This window comes from Manduca sexta, chromosome 15 (genome assembly GCF_014839805.1).
Source record: "Manduca sexta isolate Smith_Timp_Sample1 chromosome 15, JHU_Msex_v1.0, whole genome shotgun sequence".
Taxonomy (NCBI): Eukaryota; Metazoa; Arthropoda; class Insecta; order Lepidoptera; family Sphingidae; genus Manduca; species Manduca sexta.
In genome coordinates this window covers 8,484,715-8,505,209 of record NC_051129.1, presented here as the reverse complement: position 1 = coordinate 8,505,209, position 20,495 = coordinate 8,484,715, and the positions used below count along the sequence as shown (strand labels likewise).

Genomic DNA, 20,495 nt, shown 5'->3' with positions numbered 1-20,495 from the left:
TTGGACATATAATGTAAAAGGATGAAGTTATAACATGGAACAGTATAACTAAATGCCAAACTATTAAGGGCTTTATTCATTTGTATAAAATATAGGTACATTATTTTAACTGTCGATTTTTTTCATTCTATTTAAAACGTCAGTTAAATATAAAATTTCCATATGGAAATTATCGATTTCCACCACGGCTTATTTTCTAATCTGTCTATGTTGACAAAGTTAATAATTCTATCCTACGCATTAAAAATAAAGCAATATTAAAAATAATGGCATTACGGCGCCACTTCTCAACACGATGCGACGTATAATTTTTATAAAGCTTTACGGAGGGAAGTTTGAGTGGCTAATCCTCATCGAGAGCGCTCCGCATAAACACTGGATGTTCATTAATCACTACCTAAAACTTTCTCTATTCAAACACTCCACCTGACTCGGGTATTTTCTTTTAACTTTTAAGCTTTGTTCAAAACTTTTGATGGACTTTGAGTTTTAAGTGAGTTGAATAGTAATATATCTTGTGTCGGCTACTGCGACCGGTGTTACGTACTGCTTGTGTTGTGTTTGTTAGTGCTGATGGCAATTCATATTAACTTTGTTCATTTATTTTCTGTTGTTATTTTACTATGAAAATGTAATATTATGAAGGTTTTGAGGCCAGGAACTGGTAAGCGCAGCGTCGGACGTCCACCCATAAGGTGGACAGATGACCTCATAAAATTCGCAGAAGATCGCTTGCTGCAGGTCTCTTCCAATAGGTCATTTGTGGTAATGGTAGTTTAAAACAATAATGATCATGTCCATTTTTGCTTTCAAGCAGTAGTGGGCAAATAGTTTTCTGTCTCAAAAAATCAAAGGTTCCGTATGTTTTCGATAAAATGAGATCTAATATCTGATTATTGAGAGTAGTCAGTCTCAAGCTCAGCATAGTGTCACGGAGTATTTTGTTATTTCAAAATCTTTGTTGCACTGTGGTTTATAGGATGGCCTGACTTTTGATATTAGGCATATAGTCAGTTATACACATAAAATACAATTAAGTACTTACTTAAAAGGTTATTTTCGTTACGTCGTACGCGAATTGATATACCAAAGTAATTTTAGACACAAACTAGTATTTATAGCACCAAGATATGGCCCTAAATTGTATCTGATTATAACCACATTACTTTTACAATTGAAATCGAATTGCTTTAGAATAGAAAACAATATAATTGTGCGGTTGAAGACGCATCATCTTTGGCAGTAACACTCAGCCGCCATACAAAGTACGTCCCATTAGTCGAGTACCATTACAATCTAACTCGGAATTAGTTCCACCTTATTGCCAACTTGAGAATTTTTATCACTGGTAAAGCAATCAGAGCGCCAATAATTTCCCTCATAATGACTCGGCGGTCGTAAAATTTGAGCATTGCGCCAAAATGGTGGCACATTAAAATTCTCTCCCCATCGTTATGAGTGGAGTTATCGGCGTCGATCCGCGGCGGACGAGCGGCACAATCGACATTTCCATCTCAATCACCCCCGACCGCCCCCACGCAGTTAGTTTTTCTTTTTTAAATCGCGCGTTAAGGATTTGGCGTGAGCATGTGAAGGGTTGCTCCCGTTTCCGCGGCGTCGCGCGAGCTTCTCGAGACACGTGGATAAGCCGATTGTTATTTACTTCCAATTTGTATGTACGAAATTAAGGTCTTGGATGTTGGATCCGTGTGACCGTTGTGTCCTTGACTAGGTAATCCGCTCAGGCCCTTAACAATACCTATATAGTATACATATTGTGTATAGGTCTTACGTATTTATATTGCAGATCTTACTTTTGCTTTATTACATTCATAATATATTTATTTATTTTTAGAGTAAGGTTCACCGTGTATTTTTAAAGGGATTAGCAGAGGTGAAGCTAGTGTACTCATGATTTCGCAACGTCATTGCCATCATTCGAGTCATTCTCCACTTATAGCACAAATTTGGATGAACTCGCATGTGTTTTTAATGAGATAAAGTAACATATCATTTGTTTCAACAGATTAACGATTAACTCACCTTTTTCACATTTTAATTACGTATTGTCATTATATCAATAATGATATATTTTATATTTCAACAATATGTATGTATGTAATAAGGAACTAACATTTAAGTACATATATGACAGCAATAACAACAAACGTGGGTTTATGACAGCGACAAAGTTGTAGAGGCCTTAATGTGACCTTGCTTGTTAAGAATTTTGTTACACTAACTTAGTTTATTGTTCTTACAAAGTTCCCTGAAGTGGCATGACACTGACGCAGGTCGAACTTTGTACTCATTTCACTTTTATCAAAGGATTTTTATGGTACAACCATGTTTAGAAATATCAGCCTTGTATTTACTATCCCACTGCTGGGAACGGGCCTTCTGCTATGGTGATTTTATTATTTCTTGTTTCATTTTATACTGGGTGATGAGACAAGTAACTGTTAGCCTCGTGGTAATCACTACCCATAAACAGTAGTAACAAAGTATAGAATTTTTAATTATAAGTCAATATATAGTTTACATATTGCTCGTCATTCAGAGACCTCATGCTAAATCTCACAATGCATAGATACTTTACCATAATGTTCAAACCTGTAGTCCAAAGAGGACACATTTTTTTATAGAGACCCTTCAAAGTGAACCACTTGCACCAAATGGTAATGCACCAAATGGTAAGCGGGGTGGGGTACAGATATTGATTGACGATAGATGATTATCCCTCGCCAGTTGATACAATTATGCCGGTATGTTGTAATCGGATTTATATTGGTAGTCGAATAAGAATAGTATTGCTATAAAACCGTACTTTATTTGCAAGTTTTTTTGCTAGTCTACAGATACATTCCTTTACTCCTAATAAATAATTATAAAAGTAAAAAATTAAGGATGACTTGCATAAAAATTTCCAATACAACTAGAAACGAGAATGCATCGGAACCTTCCAATTTCTAATTTATCGATCCATTCTCACTTAAATCTAGTGTCCATAAAAAGCGTAAGCGAATGTCACTCAGCGCTTGCTTTAGGTACTTGCAACATTTAAATACCTATCACTCTTTTCTTTAATTTAGTTTAGGTAATATTGGTAAAACGGTGAAAAGCCATCTAACTGTCAACTTAAATATCGTATAGTTTAAGTTAGTTATTCATGAATCGACAAATAAATTACTCGAATCCCTTGTCAGTTTATATGTTGTATTTTAAAGGTAACTAATAAGTATAACGCTAGTAAAATTAAATATAGTTGTGTTTAATTTATGTCGAGGTCTCATATACGATTTTTTAAGTAAAAACAAAGCTATCAAATTTAGTTAAAATACTGAATATTGAGTAGTAGGTAATTGATATAAGGTTTTGTAAACTATATGATTGGTTAAGAAGAACTCGATCACAATAATTTATATATGATATACTTCAATATCTGTATTAGACATTTTCATCCGAGTTTCTAGATTATTAACACAATGCATCATCACCGATTCGCGGTAAGTATGTATTGGTAAGCATAAAAGAACTTTGTGTTGAAGACAATTTTCTTTGTCACAACACGGGTATAATATTGACCCCAATACATCCGCACAAAAGCTTACGCAGACTTATATCCCTCACACTTTCAAATTACGTATGCAACTATGTATCATGTATGTAAAATAATGCCAATACATCCCCCTGTGGGGTTAGCGGGCGTGGAGTCGGCCCCCGCGACTTATTCCGATATAATCAATAACTTAGCGAGAATCCCCTTTGCATCCGCCGGGGTGACAGTTTCTTTGCCTGAGGGCTGTTTTTTATATTTCAAACACTGGCTGATTAGAGAAAAAAAGCTTTGAAGTTGACGTCGCTTCGCATGGTTAGATTCTGTACCTTTAAGCCCATCTTGTTATAATGTTTGTATATTGATTTGTTTGTATTAATGTTTGTGTTTGTGGAAGTGTCAAATAAAACGTCTGTGCCGTGGAAACTATGATATCGTAGTGTTATTGTTAATATTTTGCTAGATGTTTATTATATTCATGATAAAGGGCACTCAAAATGTTACTTAAAACCAAGCTACAATAGTTTTGTGAAATAAATTCATTTGTTTTAATTTTAAACACTTATTTTCATTTTCACTGTGCATGTTTTTTCAGCTATATTATTAGACATCTTTGTTCATTTGCATACATGAAATTATGCATTGCACTCACTTTTGAGATTGATTGCTAATATAATTATATTTAAAATAATATGTTAAATATTTCATCAGTCTTATAATTTTCTTCTATAGCATATGAAACTATTGTTACGGTTATAAAAGTGTCTTTTATGACATTTCATATTTTATGAATTTTACTAATGATTATCTTGTACTAATATTAATAGAGATATGGCAAAGGAAGAGGATTAATTAAATAATCAGTATTCCAAATTTAAAATAAGGATTTATTACATACTGGTACATATTCGGTGTGCACAAATAAAAAGGAATAAAAAATAAAACTCCAGTTTTCTGATAAACTAACTTTGAGTTTATTTTTACCATTTACACTTGACAATGTAGTCGTAATCTGTTGTCGGCTACGGTGGCATGCGTTGTAGGCGCGTAGCACGCGCGTAGAGTTCGCTACGCACACGACATGCGGCACAAGAAGTCACAACTTAAATGCTAACAAATCATCTATTTCCATTTAAATTGACACAAACTGTTTGCTACACAACTCAAATGCGCGTGACAGTACTGTGAAGTGTGTTCCGTTCGGTATTTGACTCTTTGTTTATTGTATCGTTGCTTATAATGACATCGGAGACAAAAATATAAAATAGGTCTAGCGGTATTTATTTAGGTAGAATAAATGACGCCGTTTCAAGAACTTTTTCCACAGTACTGTCAACAAATTAATCACGTACAACACAACATTTGTTAAAGTGAATAGAATTTAAAGAGGAATTGGATTTTTATGTTTTCTTTATAAACTTCATTACAGTTCGTTTAAATAGGAACGGTATATTTCACTAGTAAAGAATTTAAAAATAATTTTATTATTACAATACAGTATTAGGAACTATGATAGACACGAACGCTACCTTTTTAGGATCGAGAACTAATATGCGTAACTTATTTAAAGGTTCAAGCAATTCTTCAAACTGTCCTGAGGTTAACAAAACTACAATATAAAGTACAATATGAATCAATCGATCAAATTATAATCTATATAAAGGAACAGACAACATGGCCGTGGCGGCACCTATAGTAGCAGTTACAACAGACTAGTCCGAATTAATCTTAAATATTAAAATTTGTATTCGGAAAGTATAGTGAAACTCTAGATGCGATAATATTGAAATATACATAGGAACCATGATTCATTCCGCGGGCGTACGTCCGCGGAGACACAACATCGCACTACCGACATGTCCACCTACACTAACCAAACTTACACCGATCAAAATAAAATATCATTCTCATATATATAGATATATTCGTCCGTCCGACGCGGTGGAGATGCGGTGGAGTTCTGAACGCAATGCGTAACGCCTCAACAACTACACGAGTCTCGTACAATAAATACTAATACTAAACAAACAAAATAATCGTGTTGTAAACGCGCGCCTTTGCGTCAACACCGCTCGGCCGCGTCGCGTCTGCCTCGCATCTACTCTCCGGGTGTAACTCCTTGTAATGCGACAAATACTCATGTTCTGTCATTATACTCCGGTTTTTCATCGATTTTATAATTTAATGTCACTGCGCATTATAGATTTTAGTTATTAAAATTTCAAATAGAATGAAACCTTGACGCGTTGTGTTTGCGCACAATATAGAATGTGTGGCGTGCACACAACCAGACGCCCCCGGGAGTTGTAAACCGATAGGAGATAGACGCAACGCGCTCGAACATGAGCTCATTGCACACATATAAACGTAACAAGAACCGCCGGCTACCGGTGGAATAAAACATTGCACTTTATAAAAAACAAACTCAATGTTGTAGTAGGGTTCGCTCGTCGATAAAATATTGTAATACACTCCGACAGATAAAATGTAAATATGTAAAATATTTTTAATAACGTGATTTCTGCGCCATCGAACATATGAAGGACTCCACGCACACGGCAAAGTGATGAATATACATGCGACAGGGCGGCGAGAGGCGAGTGCGGCGCTCTAACGCGAAGTGACGCGACGTGACGCGAGCACGTGGCGACGCGACGCGACGCGACACTACGCCGCGACGTCGCAACGCGCGGGTGCGCCGGCGCTGCATGTACCTCCGCACCGCGCTCTTCCATTCACTTACGCCACTACTAATAATCATTACAATATCAATAAAAATTCAAGAATCACACTTAGTTCCAAAATAAACTCACTTGTATGCGAGGTAGGCTGAGCGCTGGCGCGCAGCCCGAGTTTCGAGTTCGTTCGTTTTGGAAAGTTTGCTACGATAATAAATATTATAATTAACTGTTACCAATAAGCCTACGCGGTGTCGTCGCGTCTCCACGGGCGGCTCTGCGGGCCGCGCGAGGTGGGCGCGGGTACCCCGGGGTAGCCGCTGCTCCCTTGCGCGTTGGCTGCTAAATGCCGGTCGGTACTGATGCCGGTTACCGTCTACTGTGTCGTGTCGCGCTACCTACTTAGGTAACAGCTGCGATCACGCGTCACACTCGACACTCGCGAACGACCAGCCGACTGCTCTACTTAGGACGCGCTGCTCAGATTAACCTTGCTGATGTTGGTGTCTATGGAGATAACATGTATCGTGGGCGAAGGACCCGCAAGAGAGGACGACCGCTCTACTGCCTAACATACGTACCTAACTTCGCTTCATGTTTAAAAAAATCAATATACGTATATCACTATATATATCTTCATACATTTACGATGCGTCAGGAACTTCTTACGAGAACGTATCTATGCCTAAAATTAGAACGATTATATGTATGTATTACATAGCTTTAAACAATAATTAAATCGTAATTATCAATATCGATAATATTATATGCCATAAAGATAGGAACTTGCTTTCCTGGGAGTTGATGGTAAACGTTTGGGGGCACCGGCGCGGCCGCAGCTCGCGTGTCGCCGCAACGATATACGAATTATAATAAAACCTGTCTAACGTATGATATGATGTGCGGCGTGCGACGCGGCCGCGCCGGCACCTCGCCGCCGCCGCCTCCCAGTGTGCGGCGCGCGGCGCGGGGGGCCGCCCCGACCGACTGCGACTCCGTCACGGACACAACTGCAACGCCGGCTAGCTGCCACTAGCGACTGTCGCCGACGCTGTCACAACTTTATAAAAACGGACAACACAGGTCGGCCCCCGATTAACCTAATACTTAAACGACTACAAGCTTTTAATGTATAACTAGGAAAGAGCCGCTTTCGCAGCGACATTCATCAACGAAAAGAAGCATTAAGATCTAATAGTGAACTGCTGCGTTGTCGGACAACGGAGAGAGCGAGGGGCTCAGATAGATAGTAACTATACATTTCGTCAGAATAGGATTAGTGCCCGGCGCTGGCCATGGGGAGCTCGCCGGGCGGCTGGAAGCGCGGCCCGGGCGCGCAAAAGTTGGCGTTCGAGTCTTTGGGCGAAGCGGATTCCTGCGCAGCGCGAGCGGCTAGCAGCGTGATCTGGTTGACGACATCTTCCATCTCATGCGTGAGTGCCTCTGGCGGCGCGGAATTCAGAGACGGCATTAGGTTCCGCATGTGCGCCTCCGTGTCGGCGTGGCGGCGGAACTCGAGCGCCGTGCGGAAGCGCTCGCCGGGACAGGTGCGGCATTCGAGGGCGGGCTGAACCACGCGGATCATACCCCGGGAAGCCTCGCGACCCGCATAACATGAGCGGGACTGGTGCGCTTGCAGCGGCACGGGCGACGGAAATGCTACTTTGCAGTGCTTGCACACGTAACAGAGATCGAAGTCGAGCTCTCGCGCTCCCACCGGCGGCTCCGAGGCGGGCGGCGGCAGGCGCAGCGTGGACGCGCCGGGGTCTCCCGCGATGTGCCGGATCTGCTCCAGAGTGGTGGCCGGCAGCTGCAGCACGCTGGCGCCGTTGCCGGTCTCCACAATCAGGCCCTGTGGCTGCGGCTGGAGGGCGGTAGGGTTGCCGGTTGGTCCTGCAACAAAATAAATTATCTTCAATATTTTTGTAGAAAATCTTGTTTTAATGTACTAAGCATTTTTAAGATACGTCATAAAGTGAGACATCTGGCATCTAACATCTTAGTTCAGTTACTCATATACTTTAGTAAATGCATCCTTAAAAACAATAAAATATAATACAGTGAAGCTTCGGTATTTATTTGGGAACATGTTGCACGACTACTACACTCAAGTGTGTTGTAAAGAGGTTAATCCACTTAAAAGAGTAGGGATCAGCTTGCGGCCCTGAACTGACCTCTGACCCACGAAAAATTTACAATGTTTTCACCATATCAATAAACTGAGCGATTTAAATTTTTACTTGTAGTTGCTTTAATAAATATTCTTTGTTATTGCTGTGATGGTGAATTACTCAACTACTACACCAACTAAACTCCACAGTGACAGATAGTGCAATCATTTAAAACCTATAGTCGTTATAAACTATGAAATAAATCTTGTCATTCGAAACACCAGTCTAGCAACCTATAAAAATGACGTGCAAACACCAAACCACTTTTGGTACCAATTTACTAGATATTATTGGTTATCGATCACAATGCACGAACATATCGTTAAAAGAAAGGCGGGCGGGACATATAATCGCGCGGATCTCGGCGTGTTCCCAAATAGGCAGTCCCATTGTTCACAATAGGTTAGCACCAGATAAACGCTGTTTACCTCAGTGCGAGTCGATTGTACATGCGTGATGCGTTTCTAACGAGCCCGCGGAGCCGCCGTAATTGATTCCACCGCTGGTTTATGCTTATATTCACGAATGCATAATACATAGCGAGTGCCACCGGCAGTTTTATATCGACGGCCGCGGATGGCATCACTTTGATATAAGGCTAAATGTTAATATTTTTCATCGTTAAAGATGACTCATTGTTAAATTTCAACTTTACTATCGAGGGAGTGCATCAAATTTCTCCATCTTTGCCGTCAATTTTGGTATTACAATAGCTACTTTCAAAACGCAAGCGTGAAAACAATCGTAAAGCTCTATGATAAAATGCAAATATTTAACGTATCTGTATTAGGAAATGAATTTAATTTTACAAGTAAACAAGGTGCCGACTGCCGAGTTACCGGCCCAACGTGAGCTATAGAGGGCTATCTCCATTTCTGACGCGATCCCAGCCTTAATCGCGGTGTGGAATCTAGCTGAATAATTCCGTGCGAAACTGTACGTAGCTTTCAATCAAGCTTTTAACAATCGCTCGCTCGTGCTCTGTGTAATGAGGTCTCGTTGCCTATGTCATGTTTCTCTGACCTTAGGCTAATGATTAGGCGCGTTTCTCTAGTATAACGGAGTATACAATTAAGATTAGATTTTTTTTTTATATTATACGTAAATATGATATTAGGTTTGCGCTCGAATTCGCGCGTGAAAATTTTGATAGGATAGTAATGTGAAGCGATCAAATAGTTAAATGTGCTTTACCATTTATGGATTGATGATTACTATGAGGTCAACATCTCTGAATTTACTTTACTGACCTCATACAACTTATTGTTGTATTAAATACTGTGTATGAATAAGCTGTTGGGTCATCTCTAATTTTATAGTGCACTCCGTAATTTGTAAAGTAGATTGTTTTTACAAATAATTTTACTAACATTTTCAAACATTTACAGTCTCCAAGATTGTAAATAGAATTTGGTATGACGTAACCCCACTCCCACCAAAATCCCTATATACAAATATTATAATTGTATCTCGTAAACTATTTATCGGGAGTCGGTAGCACAAAGCGCGCTGCCACGACACGCCATGGCCCTGACGTTAATTCGCAACCCTTTCTGCCAATTAGTTTCAAAATAACCACGCTATTGTGCTGCTAGCGTGAGCCCACATCGCACCTAACGATCGCGCTTGTTTACGACAATATAAACTCTATCAGTGAGCATTAAAGTACTTTATGCTATATTTTAAATGCCTCCAGGACGGCCAGTTGGTCCGGTGGCCACGTTTGAGTCAAAGGGCTTCTTAATCCGGACTTGTAGGTCGTTACGCGTTATTATAACGCGGGCTGAGTCGGGTATTTCTTCGCTCATTTACATCTCATTAAGGATGCTATTATTGGAGGCTCGTTTCCTCTGGTGAGTTTGCATGGACCTCTAGAGGTTGGTGGGTAAGGATTTGTTTGCGGAGCTGAAATCGTATCGGTTACTTTGACGTTTGAAGTATAATATGGTATGAGTTAAAGAGATTACGAATAAATAAAGAAATTTATTAAGTATGTAACTACAAGATTATTTATTTGTCAGTTTTTGATAAGTTAAAACATTGTATGTGCGTGATTCTAATTAAAAATAGCCTTTATAACTTACGCACTAATACTATGTATACTTTATATGTTTAATAAGCTAACAAGACTCTATAAAAGGGAAACATTGTAGTTTAAATAAATCAAAGATCGATACCTGCGAAAATATATAAACATACAACTATTCAACATAGTTGTTCAAAAGCGACACAGATTAGCAACATCAATTACACGCATCCCTATTCGGACAGAGCTGGTAAAGGCAGCGATGCGATACGGTGGCCGTCAGCGGCTGATTGATGGTAATTAAACTAGACCGGGCAAGTTCATGCATGTCAAGCTGACCTCGTCACAATGTCTACATCTCAGATCTTTGGCATAGAGGATATGGAATCTGGGATTTCATTTATCGATTCACGCTCGATTTTAGTAACAATTGTATAGAAATGTTTTTAAAATTGTATAAAGAAAGAATTAAATGAAATAATATTGTAAATAAGATTCATAAAACTATTGATAGGTATCTAAGAAAATAAAACAAAATCTTATTACAAATAAATTTCTGCATCTATTAGACGTATTCGAAAATATACGTGAAATGTAATCCACAGTTTGGCATGCGAAACCATTTAATTTATACTTCTCAAGCGAAATTTCATCGGAATGGTGTATTCCGCGAGCGTCTCGACTAAACGACGAGTCGCGACAGTATGGACAGACGTCCGTCTCATCACTGTCCGCATGTCGAGCAATTAGACTAACGGTACGAACGAGGATCTCGTTTGAGTTCCAGAATACGGCCATTTGGGATTCAACGATTTCTGCGTGTTTTCGTTTTGAATGCAACGGATTGGGGGAATGTCTCATTGGGTTTGTTGTTGCTAATATATCATCGTATTCTGTGACCTTCTTAAGATCTCAAACGTAAATAACCTTAACATGATCCAAGCTTGTTTTACCATATTAAACAATGTTGGAGATAATCAAACATGGTAAAAATGTTGTGTCAATATATTTTAATGACGTCAGCAAAATTTGTGTCGCAGCCTCGCGTTACTTTAACGTAACTGGTAACCGAGTTAACACCCTGTAAGTAGTGAAACCCTAGGTGTCAGTTGTTTTCCACTGCTCTGCCACTGTAAGTACAAGAATCGGCTTTGTTCCCGCGCTTACTTACCGCACTAATCGAATTACGAGGCGCGATCTTACGTCACTTTACATGTCTTGAGCATCAATGGATATAGTTCATAAGACCTCGTTCACATGACGGGCGTTTAAAGGTGTAAGCTTTAAATATAAAGAAACGCACGACCCTGTACACTTTTTTTACTATACAGAAGGAGTTTAAAAATTTGATTTTAATTAGTTTTTCTCGAATCTATGTTATGCGATATATGATTTGTAGATTTTAGAAAACATTTATTTCCTGGATAATAATATTATGTACTAGCTTCCGCTCGCAGCTTCGCCCGCGTGGATTTCGGACTTCAAAAATGGAGGAGGTGCTCAATTTGTCGGGATGTTTTTTTAATGTATGGTGGTATGCAGGTGGTCCGATTGTCCGGTCAGGGTCTGATGATGGGTTCCTGGTGAAATCGAAGGAAGCTTATAGCATGATTCAGTATTCACGCGTGATGGCTTATTATTAGCGTATTTCATGTATAACTTTGGTGATTCTATACCGATTTCTATGATTCTTTTTTATGGAATATTTAATAATGTTAACTATTTTAATTAGGGATGACTGAGAGTGTTATAAACGTAAGAGTAGACAAATATAATGAGAAAGCTTCGAACTGCTAAGCTATCGGGAGTTACACGTGTTATTGTGAGTCAACCATAAAAGATGATTCAATTGAGAACTACATTTTACATATGTTCGTGCTAGGGACGTGCACAGAAAGTGTAGTTAAAAAACGCCCGTTTTGAAATACGTCACGTGCATAGGTCCTGAGCGATAAAATTTATTTCAATTTCAATTCCTGTTTATAAAATTAAATTGGTAATATATTATCGTCTGTAATATTGTTTATGAATTAGCAAATAAAAATCGAAATAGTCAACATGAGACTTTTAAAATCGAACCTATAGAAATAAGTAAACAATGATTATTGATTAGATCATTGAATCAGTACAATAATAGTAGCAATCAGTATTCAACGCTAAACGTTTTAGGAATATAAGTACCGGACACCGGAAAGTATAATGAAATGATTTGCATGTGATTGGAATTAATTATTATGTGATATTGCTTCGACAATGCGCGAATGAAAGCGTATCAATAATAATTAAAACTAAATATAGATGTGATTGTTAATTTGCATACAAATATATTTCATTTATAGTCTTATGTGTCATGACTTGTCTTCTGAATGTAGTTTTTATAGAATTTAAAAAAGAAAAACAAGAATTTTACGCATTTCCAATACAATATGAGTTCGAAGAAAAGATGAGATAAAGTTTTTTTTAAGACGTTTTGTAGCCAGTAGGGATGTATTGCGAATAATTATAACAACAGCACTGTGTATATTTGAACAGGCCTTAAGAGAGATACATTTGTTATGATCGAATTAGAAAATGAAAAAACGCATTCTACATAACATAAAACACATTGAATTTTCTTTACAACCTAGGGTCAGTGTGTGTGATAAAATTGATCGGTTCCTAATGGAAACAATTGGAAACCGCTATTTTAGCTGTACAAACAACGTGATACGATCTAAAGTGATGATCGGTTTGAGACGGCGGGGACTCGAGTCGTCATTAATCAACCTATCGAACGTTTGTGCTTTCCGATTGAAATAACTGGAGTTTTTGTAGTTTTAGAGGGAGGTTATAAGAACCGAGCAAGCACGCTTCAATATTTAAAAATATTAATGATTCATGAATGAATATTTTAAAAAAGGTGTGTATGTGAAGTATGAATTCTTACGTTTTCATTTATGTCTGTTTTCGATGTAATAACGAAATATAAATAAACATCAGATGTAATTTAATTTATTTGCTTCTCTAAGAAACCATTATCATAATTCACGGTGCTCTCAGAATTAAAGATAATTCTCTAAGAGGAAAAATGCATCAGATTCTCTCCCAAAGCAATTGTAACGGCCATTAACCAATAATTTCATAGAATTTTATATCCATCATATTAACGCGCGCGAGCCGACGCCTCCATTATCCCGGCTCCTTCCGACTCCCTGCGGAAATCTCACCGCATTCAAATATTTAATTACCTCAGCTCTCGATCGTTTATAAATTCGGGCGGGAGTGCTATCATAAAACGCGCTAATGCTTTATAATTAAAATATTCTCAACAAGCCGTGGCGTAATGGCACCTCCGGCGACCGTCTCCTTCGGAAAAAACGCATAAAAAATTACATTCACCCCAGAGAACTCACCCCTTGTGTCGGGAAAATCGATTAAAAAGAGGAGTCGCGGGGTGAAGTGGCGCGGGCGGCGGGGGCGGGGAGTTTAATATGTACGAAAAAATGCACGACGCCGCGGGAGCGAGGGAGAGACCCAAGGAGCGGCTCTCCAGTTGCCTTCAATTTTTATAATTACGTTCATACGTGAGCGCCGCGCCGGGCCGTGTCGCGCTGCTCGCCGTCCCCGGCGTCTTGCCGCCCGCCAACACTTACTACATTTACTGATATGAAAACAGACGAGTTTCGCACTATTTACCATTTAATTACTGAATTACTCTACCGAATACATACTTTGGATATGAATTATTAAACTATTGTATTCTTTAAATCAATTATCTTCTGAAAATTCTTATTTGAATCAGGCTTTATTACAGAAGTAAAAACGGTTACGGAATAAGCATTATAACTTTCCTTTTCAGCGAAAAAATCAATTTCCATCAGCGAAACAGCTTCAAAGTTTTCCACACACAGCAATCAAGGAGAGAAGGAGGCAATAAGAACGGGATAACCGAGTGGAGGACGTTATCTCAGGAGACGGTTTGCAAATGAGCCAGCGGCGCACTCACACATACACATGTATACACACACACGGGCGCTGCTCACTCACACAAGCGCGTACACGTACGCTAATGTTGTGTCCACATGCGCCACCTACACGCGTGCGTACATTTTATAAATAGATATCGCTTTTTTATCCGGGTACAAGAATAGGGAGTCGCCACCCCGAGGGAGGGAATCCCCCGCGGGGGACGTGTTGGATTTCAGATTGCTACGAACTGCAAAAATGAGGGATGAAAGAAATATAGCTTAAAACGCAGATATTTCCCGGCGTCTTAAGGCGTAAGGGGGAGGCGGGCGGCCGGAGTGTGTGGAACAAAGTAGAGTGGCGATATTGAACCAAAATGAAATAGTAAACGAACCGTGCGCGTCCGATCTAATGCGAATTTATAATTTGGACATTGCCCCGGCGGCGCACTCTTTGAACTCGGAGGGTGGGCAGCGAAGGTGAATTTACAAAGAGCGCGGATGTGATTTATACATAGGGGAGCGGGTCGCGGGCTGACCGGCCGTTTTTCTTAAAGGTTTTTTCCATTAAGTCTCACGTTGGTTAATAACTGCGGTTGCGCTGACGAGCTAGATGTTTAGGCGTATCCTCATTGCGCAGGTTAACGCGTGTGTCCGCCGACCTAATTGCCGTCGCGCCGCGTCTAATCGGGATATGCGCCACGCTATAATTGCGAAAGATTACTGCTACAATGTGCTATTTACTAACAGTGGCGTAGAATCGAAAAATTACTCGACGAGCCACTAACACCCGCGTTCAATGCGCTACAACGGTTCTTTGCTTCAACAACATTCTTCAAGAAACAATGAATTGTATAGTTTTGTGTAAGATCTATTTAAAGGAAATACCGTACTTTGAATTTTGAAATTAAATATAGTTTTTATCAATATTGACTTGACATTCGTATATGTTTAGTAGATGTTCTATGGCATTGCCTGATGGTTATTCTATACTCTAGATAGTTTTTCATTGGTTTTTTAAATTACCAAGTATTTAATTAGTGTGTTTTTAAGTATACATAATACAACAATTACACAAAGAAATGTCGCGTCTTCGAATTAAATGCTCATTGTGTTTATTACTTCAGTTAAGTGCGACAATTGCAATTCTTGCTAATTCACTAATGAGGCACGTAGGTGTAGCGCGGGCGAAGCGTTTAACGTCAACTGACGCACATTAGCTCTAACTAGATGAAACTTTGCAAATCTTAATGCACTTAATTCACCCACATAACAGGAGAACAAGGATTCTGTTACTATATGGTTCATTTGTGTGCTTCATTAATGATCTTCTACTGCCATGCACGCATACTATGTCTCGTTTTCGAAGAACGTTAAGTTTAATAACCCGCGAACTGATATTTTCAAATCAATCGACCAATAAACCACTTTCTAGTCTTTCCTAGTAGCAGTTTCAATTTACTTTTCCTTTGTCACAGTGTGAATTCAGTTTGGTGTCTTAATAGCCCGTAAGCACGTGACAAAATGTACTAACAGAAGACAGAAATGGCGCTGTCTAAGCGGGAAAGTGAAAATTGCGTACGTGAACTGGAAGAAAAAATATTAAAAATTAATCAAGCGCCGAGGCGGGCGCGGGACGCTCGAGCACATGTGTCGACAAAAAACAACGTCTCCCTCTTTCGGGGCACGTGCGAAAAGCCGTTTCGGCTCTGTTCCGCCGCCGAGTTAAAAGTTCCTTCGGACAAACAGAGGATTTGTCACAATTACGGCGGGGTGCGTGCGGGGTGCGGGCGCGGCGCGTCCCTACTTGATTAAAACCTAAATCACGTGACGTGTTTACAGCCGCGCCGGAGGTGTTTTCAATTTGCCGACTTCTGGACCGGCCATTGGCGTTCCGGACACGTTCCGACGCACCTATCTGGGGGCGGACCGGCGTTTTGAATTTGTTGCGAATTAAATTATTGACGATCTAATCGGTTGGACCGATCTGCGTCGCTCGGACGCACCCACCCGCCGACACGCCGACGTACCGACACTTCGAAATGCAGCCACCGCTCAACAGTCACGTCGCTTAATTATTTTTAAGTGTCGTGCTGACTGGTAGCTGATAGTGACGCCTCCCTGTTTCGCCACGGTAACGTTCCGCCAGTAAAAACTCGTGAAAAAACCAGATTAGCATTTGAATTAATCGGGAGATTAAACATAATGAAAGAAAATCTCATTACGATCCGTATAATGGCGGTGAGAAATATCGCCCGTCGAGCAGGAACTTGTAAAAAGAAAAGGCGCGCGCGAAGAAAATTAAATGCTCGAACAAAATTAAAAAATGTTAAGAAAATGTAATCGAAGCCGGACCACCGTTGGGGGAAATGCAAGCAGAGGTGTTGGGTAGCGGTGCGCGAGGAGACCGGGGAGGACGGGTGCAGTTAAAAGTTCTCAATTAAAGAACGGCTGCGGAAAGTCTCGGTGTAATTAGATTCTTTTTCATCTCCTTAAATCAGCAGATCTCGGCCGCGCTGACACTCGGCCTGTTTAATTTGTAATCGAGACTTGTTAGCCCTCGCCTTCGTTTAATTTAATTTTCTCGTTTTCTGAGTAATTTTCTCATGGTCTGCTTGATTGATATTAAATTACCAAGGGATTTGAGCCAGACGTGATCATTTCGCCTCTAATCAAGCATGTCTTCTCGAAATATAGCATTGCGTATAACCATTTACTTATTTCTATTTGCACCTAAGAAAATGACAGGTAGCGTTAGGAGATTTGGGCGTGTTATTTTATATAATGTTCATAGAATACCTGTGATTAAAGAATTTAATGTTCCTTATTTGGCAAGATAAAACAGTCAATAGGAAGAAACCAGAAATTGACCTTTATCTTTAATTAACAGTTAAGGTGTTAATTTTAAATATCGCATACATTTTTTGATGTACATCTTACCGTGCTCAACATTGACACAAAAAATATTTTAATAACGGTAGGTGTAGTCCCAAACTGGGTGACCCACAAACCACACATTAAACAATAAGCCGTCATCTCCGGCCGTCATTACGAGCGCGTCCGGCGACCGCCTCCACTCGCGTGTCGAATGCATCCTCATTCCTGTATTAATTAGTGTGCCTACACGAATTTGCTTAGACTATGCTGCTGTAGAATGGACACGGTTTAGAATTTACATGCTAATTAAAATAGTTTATTTTATTATAACCTATGCAATCTAGTCTATCTGTCTAGTATTGCATAATGTGTTAAAGACAAAAAATAAAAAACGGAGTTTAAAATACGAAGTTTATCGTCGGTCTGTCATCGACATGTTGATTGTTATCTACCGATAAGGCGAATGCAAGCGAAGTTATTCATAAATAAAGCAAACACGCGTATGACAAAAACCTATAATAACCAGTTTAGAACATACGAGTTTAATATAACTACTTGTTAAATTTGAAGAAATTACATACACAAGTCCAAAAGGCATTTAAAAATGGAACATAAACCCGCAAGGAAACATAAAGAAAGGAAACAAAAGTCGAAAAGATAACTTTTATTATCCCGAATTTCGCAACGTTTAAAACGAACAAAAACGTTTAATCCGAAGTAACACGAACCCCTCGAATAAACAAGCTCTTAGCCAAGTAATTAATTCCCAGTGTCCGAACTGGCGTTGGAGCGTAATTAAACATCTCGCCTTGTAATTACCGACGGTTAAACTTGTCGGAAGTTGTCGGAAATTGTCGGCCATCGTCGGAGATTGTCGGGAAGTGGTCAGCCAATTAACGCCCACGATTGCGATTAAGCAATTAACGCGGTTGGGCGGGCGGTGCTCGGGTTTTCCTGTTGGGAAACTTTGGCTTTTCCGAGGGTGGATTTTTCTTTGATGTTTGCTTGTCTGGAAACTTGATTATGGAAATTAGTTCGTGGCTCATGAAATTGTTATTGGAATTTTAAATTTTGTTTGGAGTTAGATATTTTACGGTCTGGTATAATTTGAAATTGATAATTATAAGTACATTATGAAACTGAATTACATCTGTTTAGGATTGTAAACGGAGAGTTTTACTAAACTTAACGCGCTTGTACTATGATGTAAATAACAAACTTATAACAGAGGGCGCCACAGGTGGCTTCGGCCGTACCTAAGCTATAAAAACAAAACGATCTGTTTGAAAAAACTTGCCTGGCACTGACGGATTTAAACGCCGCTTTCTGGATTGAGTGATTGTTGCGCAACACGAGGATAGCACATTTTATTTCAATAATAATTGTATAACTTCTCCAACAGTTGTTTTAATTCACGATAAGTAATCTGTTATTATGGATAAATAAATTTATATTTTTGTAAATATAAATGAATAAGAATAAATACAGCGACTATAACTTATGAAACAACTCTTTATTATTACAGAGTCAATTATAACACAAAAATAACAGTTTATAACCATTTTCCCTAACCCTTTAAGACAAATCTGAGACAAGGAAGTGTTTATCAACCATCCCGCCGAATCCCTCCACAACAATTAAACAACCTCAGCAGCTAATGACAGCGCGCCCGAGGGAACCATTAATTAATAAGCCTTCGGAATCTTACAAACCCTAACCCTTCATTGCTTATTAAAAGCAAAGTCGACGATTTAATTCAATAAAGCGCTGTAAACGCAAACAGCCCGGCTGAGAAAGGGTTAATTTGCATGTCGGCGTTTGCAGGGTTAACCGGCGGTTCGTTAGGGCGGAACAATTAACACGCTCGTGAAGGGTTGGGAAAACTCATGGGAAAGTTGGTGTAGATCAGTTATCGTCCCATTGAGGAAGTGTTTGGAAATGTTTAGGGTTTCAGGTCAGGTGAGTTGCTCTTTTGTTTATATACGTTGTCTTTTGCTGTTACGATAGATTTCGATAAAATTTTAGTTAGTTATTTCTGGCGTTCTGTTGTAAACAAAATAGGAATGGTTTAGCGTTTTTTTATTTAATAAGTTTTTTAAAGGATGAATCGGAAAATCACGGTAATGTTATTTTATAATGTTAAAGAGTAAAATTACATCAAAAACTACATCATTTTAAAGTTAATAAATCTATTTGAACAATGTAGGTAACATTTGCATACACTAAACCATTTTCATGATAAATATGCGTCTTAAATACTTATTATTGTAACCAACGTAAACTATAATTATAGTAGTATTTTGAAAAAAGAACAGAAAAATTAAACAACGCTTGTTAGAAAGACAAATGAAGAAATGTATCCGCGCAGGCGGCGGGGGCGTCACCTCATGCATTTATAATTCCTTAATTTGTTGTTTCAATCGAGTAAATTACAGCCTTCCAATTATATTAGTATTAATGAGGTCGGCCCACTGTTTCTTTTACACTTTTTTTGTTTCATGGGGAATTTTAAATCGGCGTGTTGGGGTTTGTTTAGAAATGTGTTTGTGTATTGCGTTAAACAGGAATTTATAACTTAAAAATTTTAAAATTCGATCAGTTAGAAATAATCTTTATTGCTCATCAAGTGTTTGTGGTGCAAATATATAATATAGCTCTACTTAAGCAGTTGATTTGTTGCAAAGACTAAAAGAACAAAAAAAAACATAACATAAACACTAAACAAATATTTCTACACGTGTAACAAAATTAATAAAATGAATCATAATTTTAATAAACTCTCGCTTCCATGTTTTAGATAATTTAAGTTGCAATGTCAAGTGACACGAATCCAAGCTAAACTTTCTACAAATTTCTACATAACCATAACTGCATTCTAACTTAATGAAATTCCTAAATTAAGACTATTTAAAAACAAATAATGATTATCTGGAACAGGTAAGCGTTGAACATAATAGTTTAACGCATATACCAATTAATTAACAGAGGCGTTACGGGATATTAAATACAATTACTTAGGGCGAAGGTGTTGAAGACACATCAACCTGTCATTAAAAACTAAACGTAACCGTGTAATTGTAGTTTTTACCTTTCACGCATCGGTACATATGAAGAAACTAAACGGTTAAAACACGAACTTAGTTTTTACTTTAATTGCTGTTGTTTACGGTGTAATTGTTTTAATTACGGACGCATTTTAACCGTCGGTGTTTTGATCTTCCGTTTGGTAAACGTTTTACTGGG

The 20,495-nt window shown here is 38.9% G+C and overlaps 1 protein-coding gene across 1 annotated transcript in view; it reads right to left on the bottom strand.

Annotated features, from left to right (window-relative positions):
- Nucleotides 1–4,533: 4,533 nt before the first annotated feature.
- Nucleotides 4,534–20,495, bottom strand: part of LOC115444434 (zinc finger homeobox protein 3) — a 134,047-nt gene continuing 118,085 nt past the window's right edge. Inside the window, exon 5 of the mRNA XM_030170213.2 lies at nt 4,534–8,127. Coding sequence (XP_030026073.1) covers nt 7,511–8,127 — 617 coding nt within the window. The 3' untranslated portion in view covers nt 4,534–7,510. The remainder of the gene's footprint in view (nt 8,128–20,495) is intronic.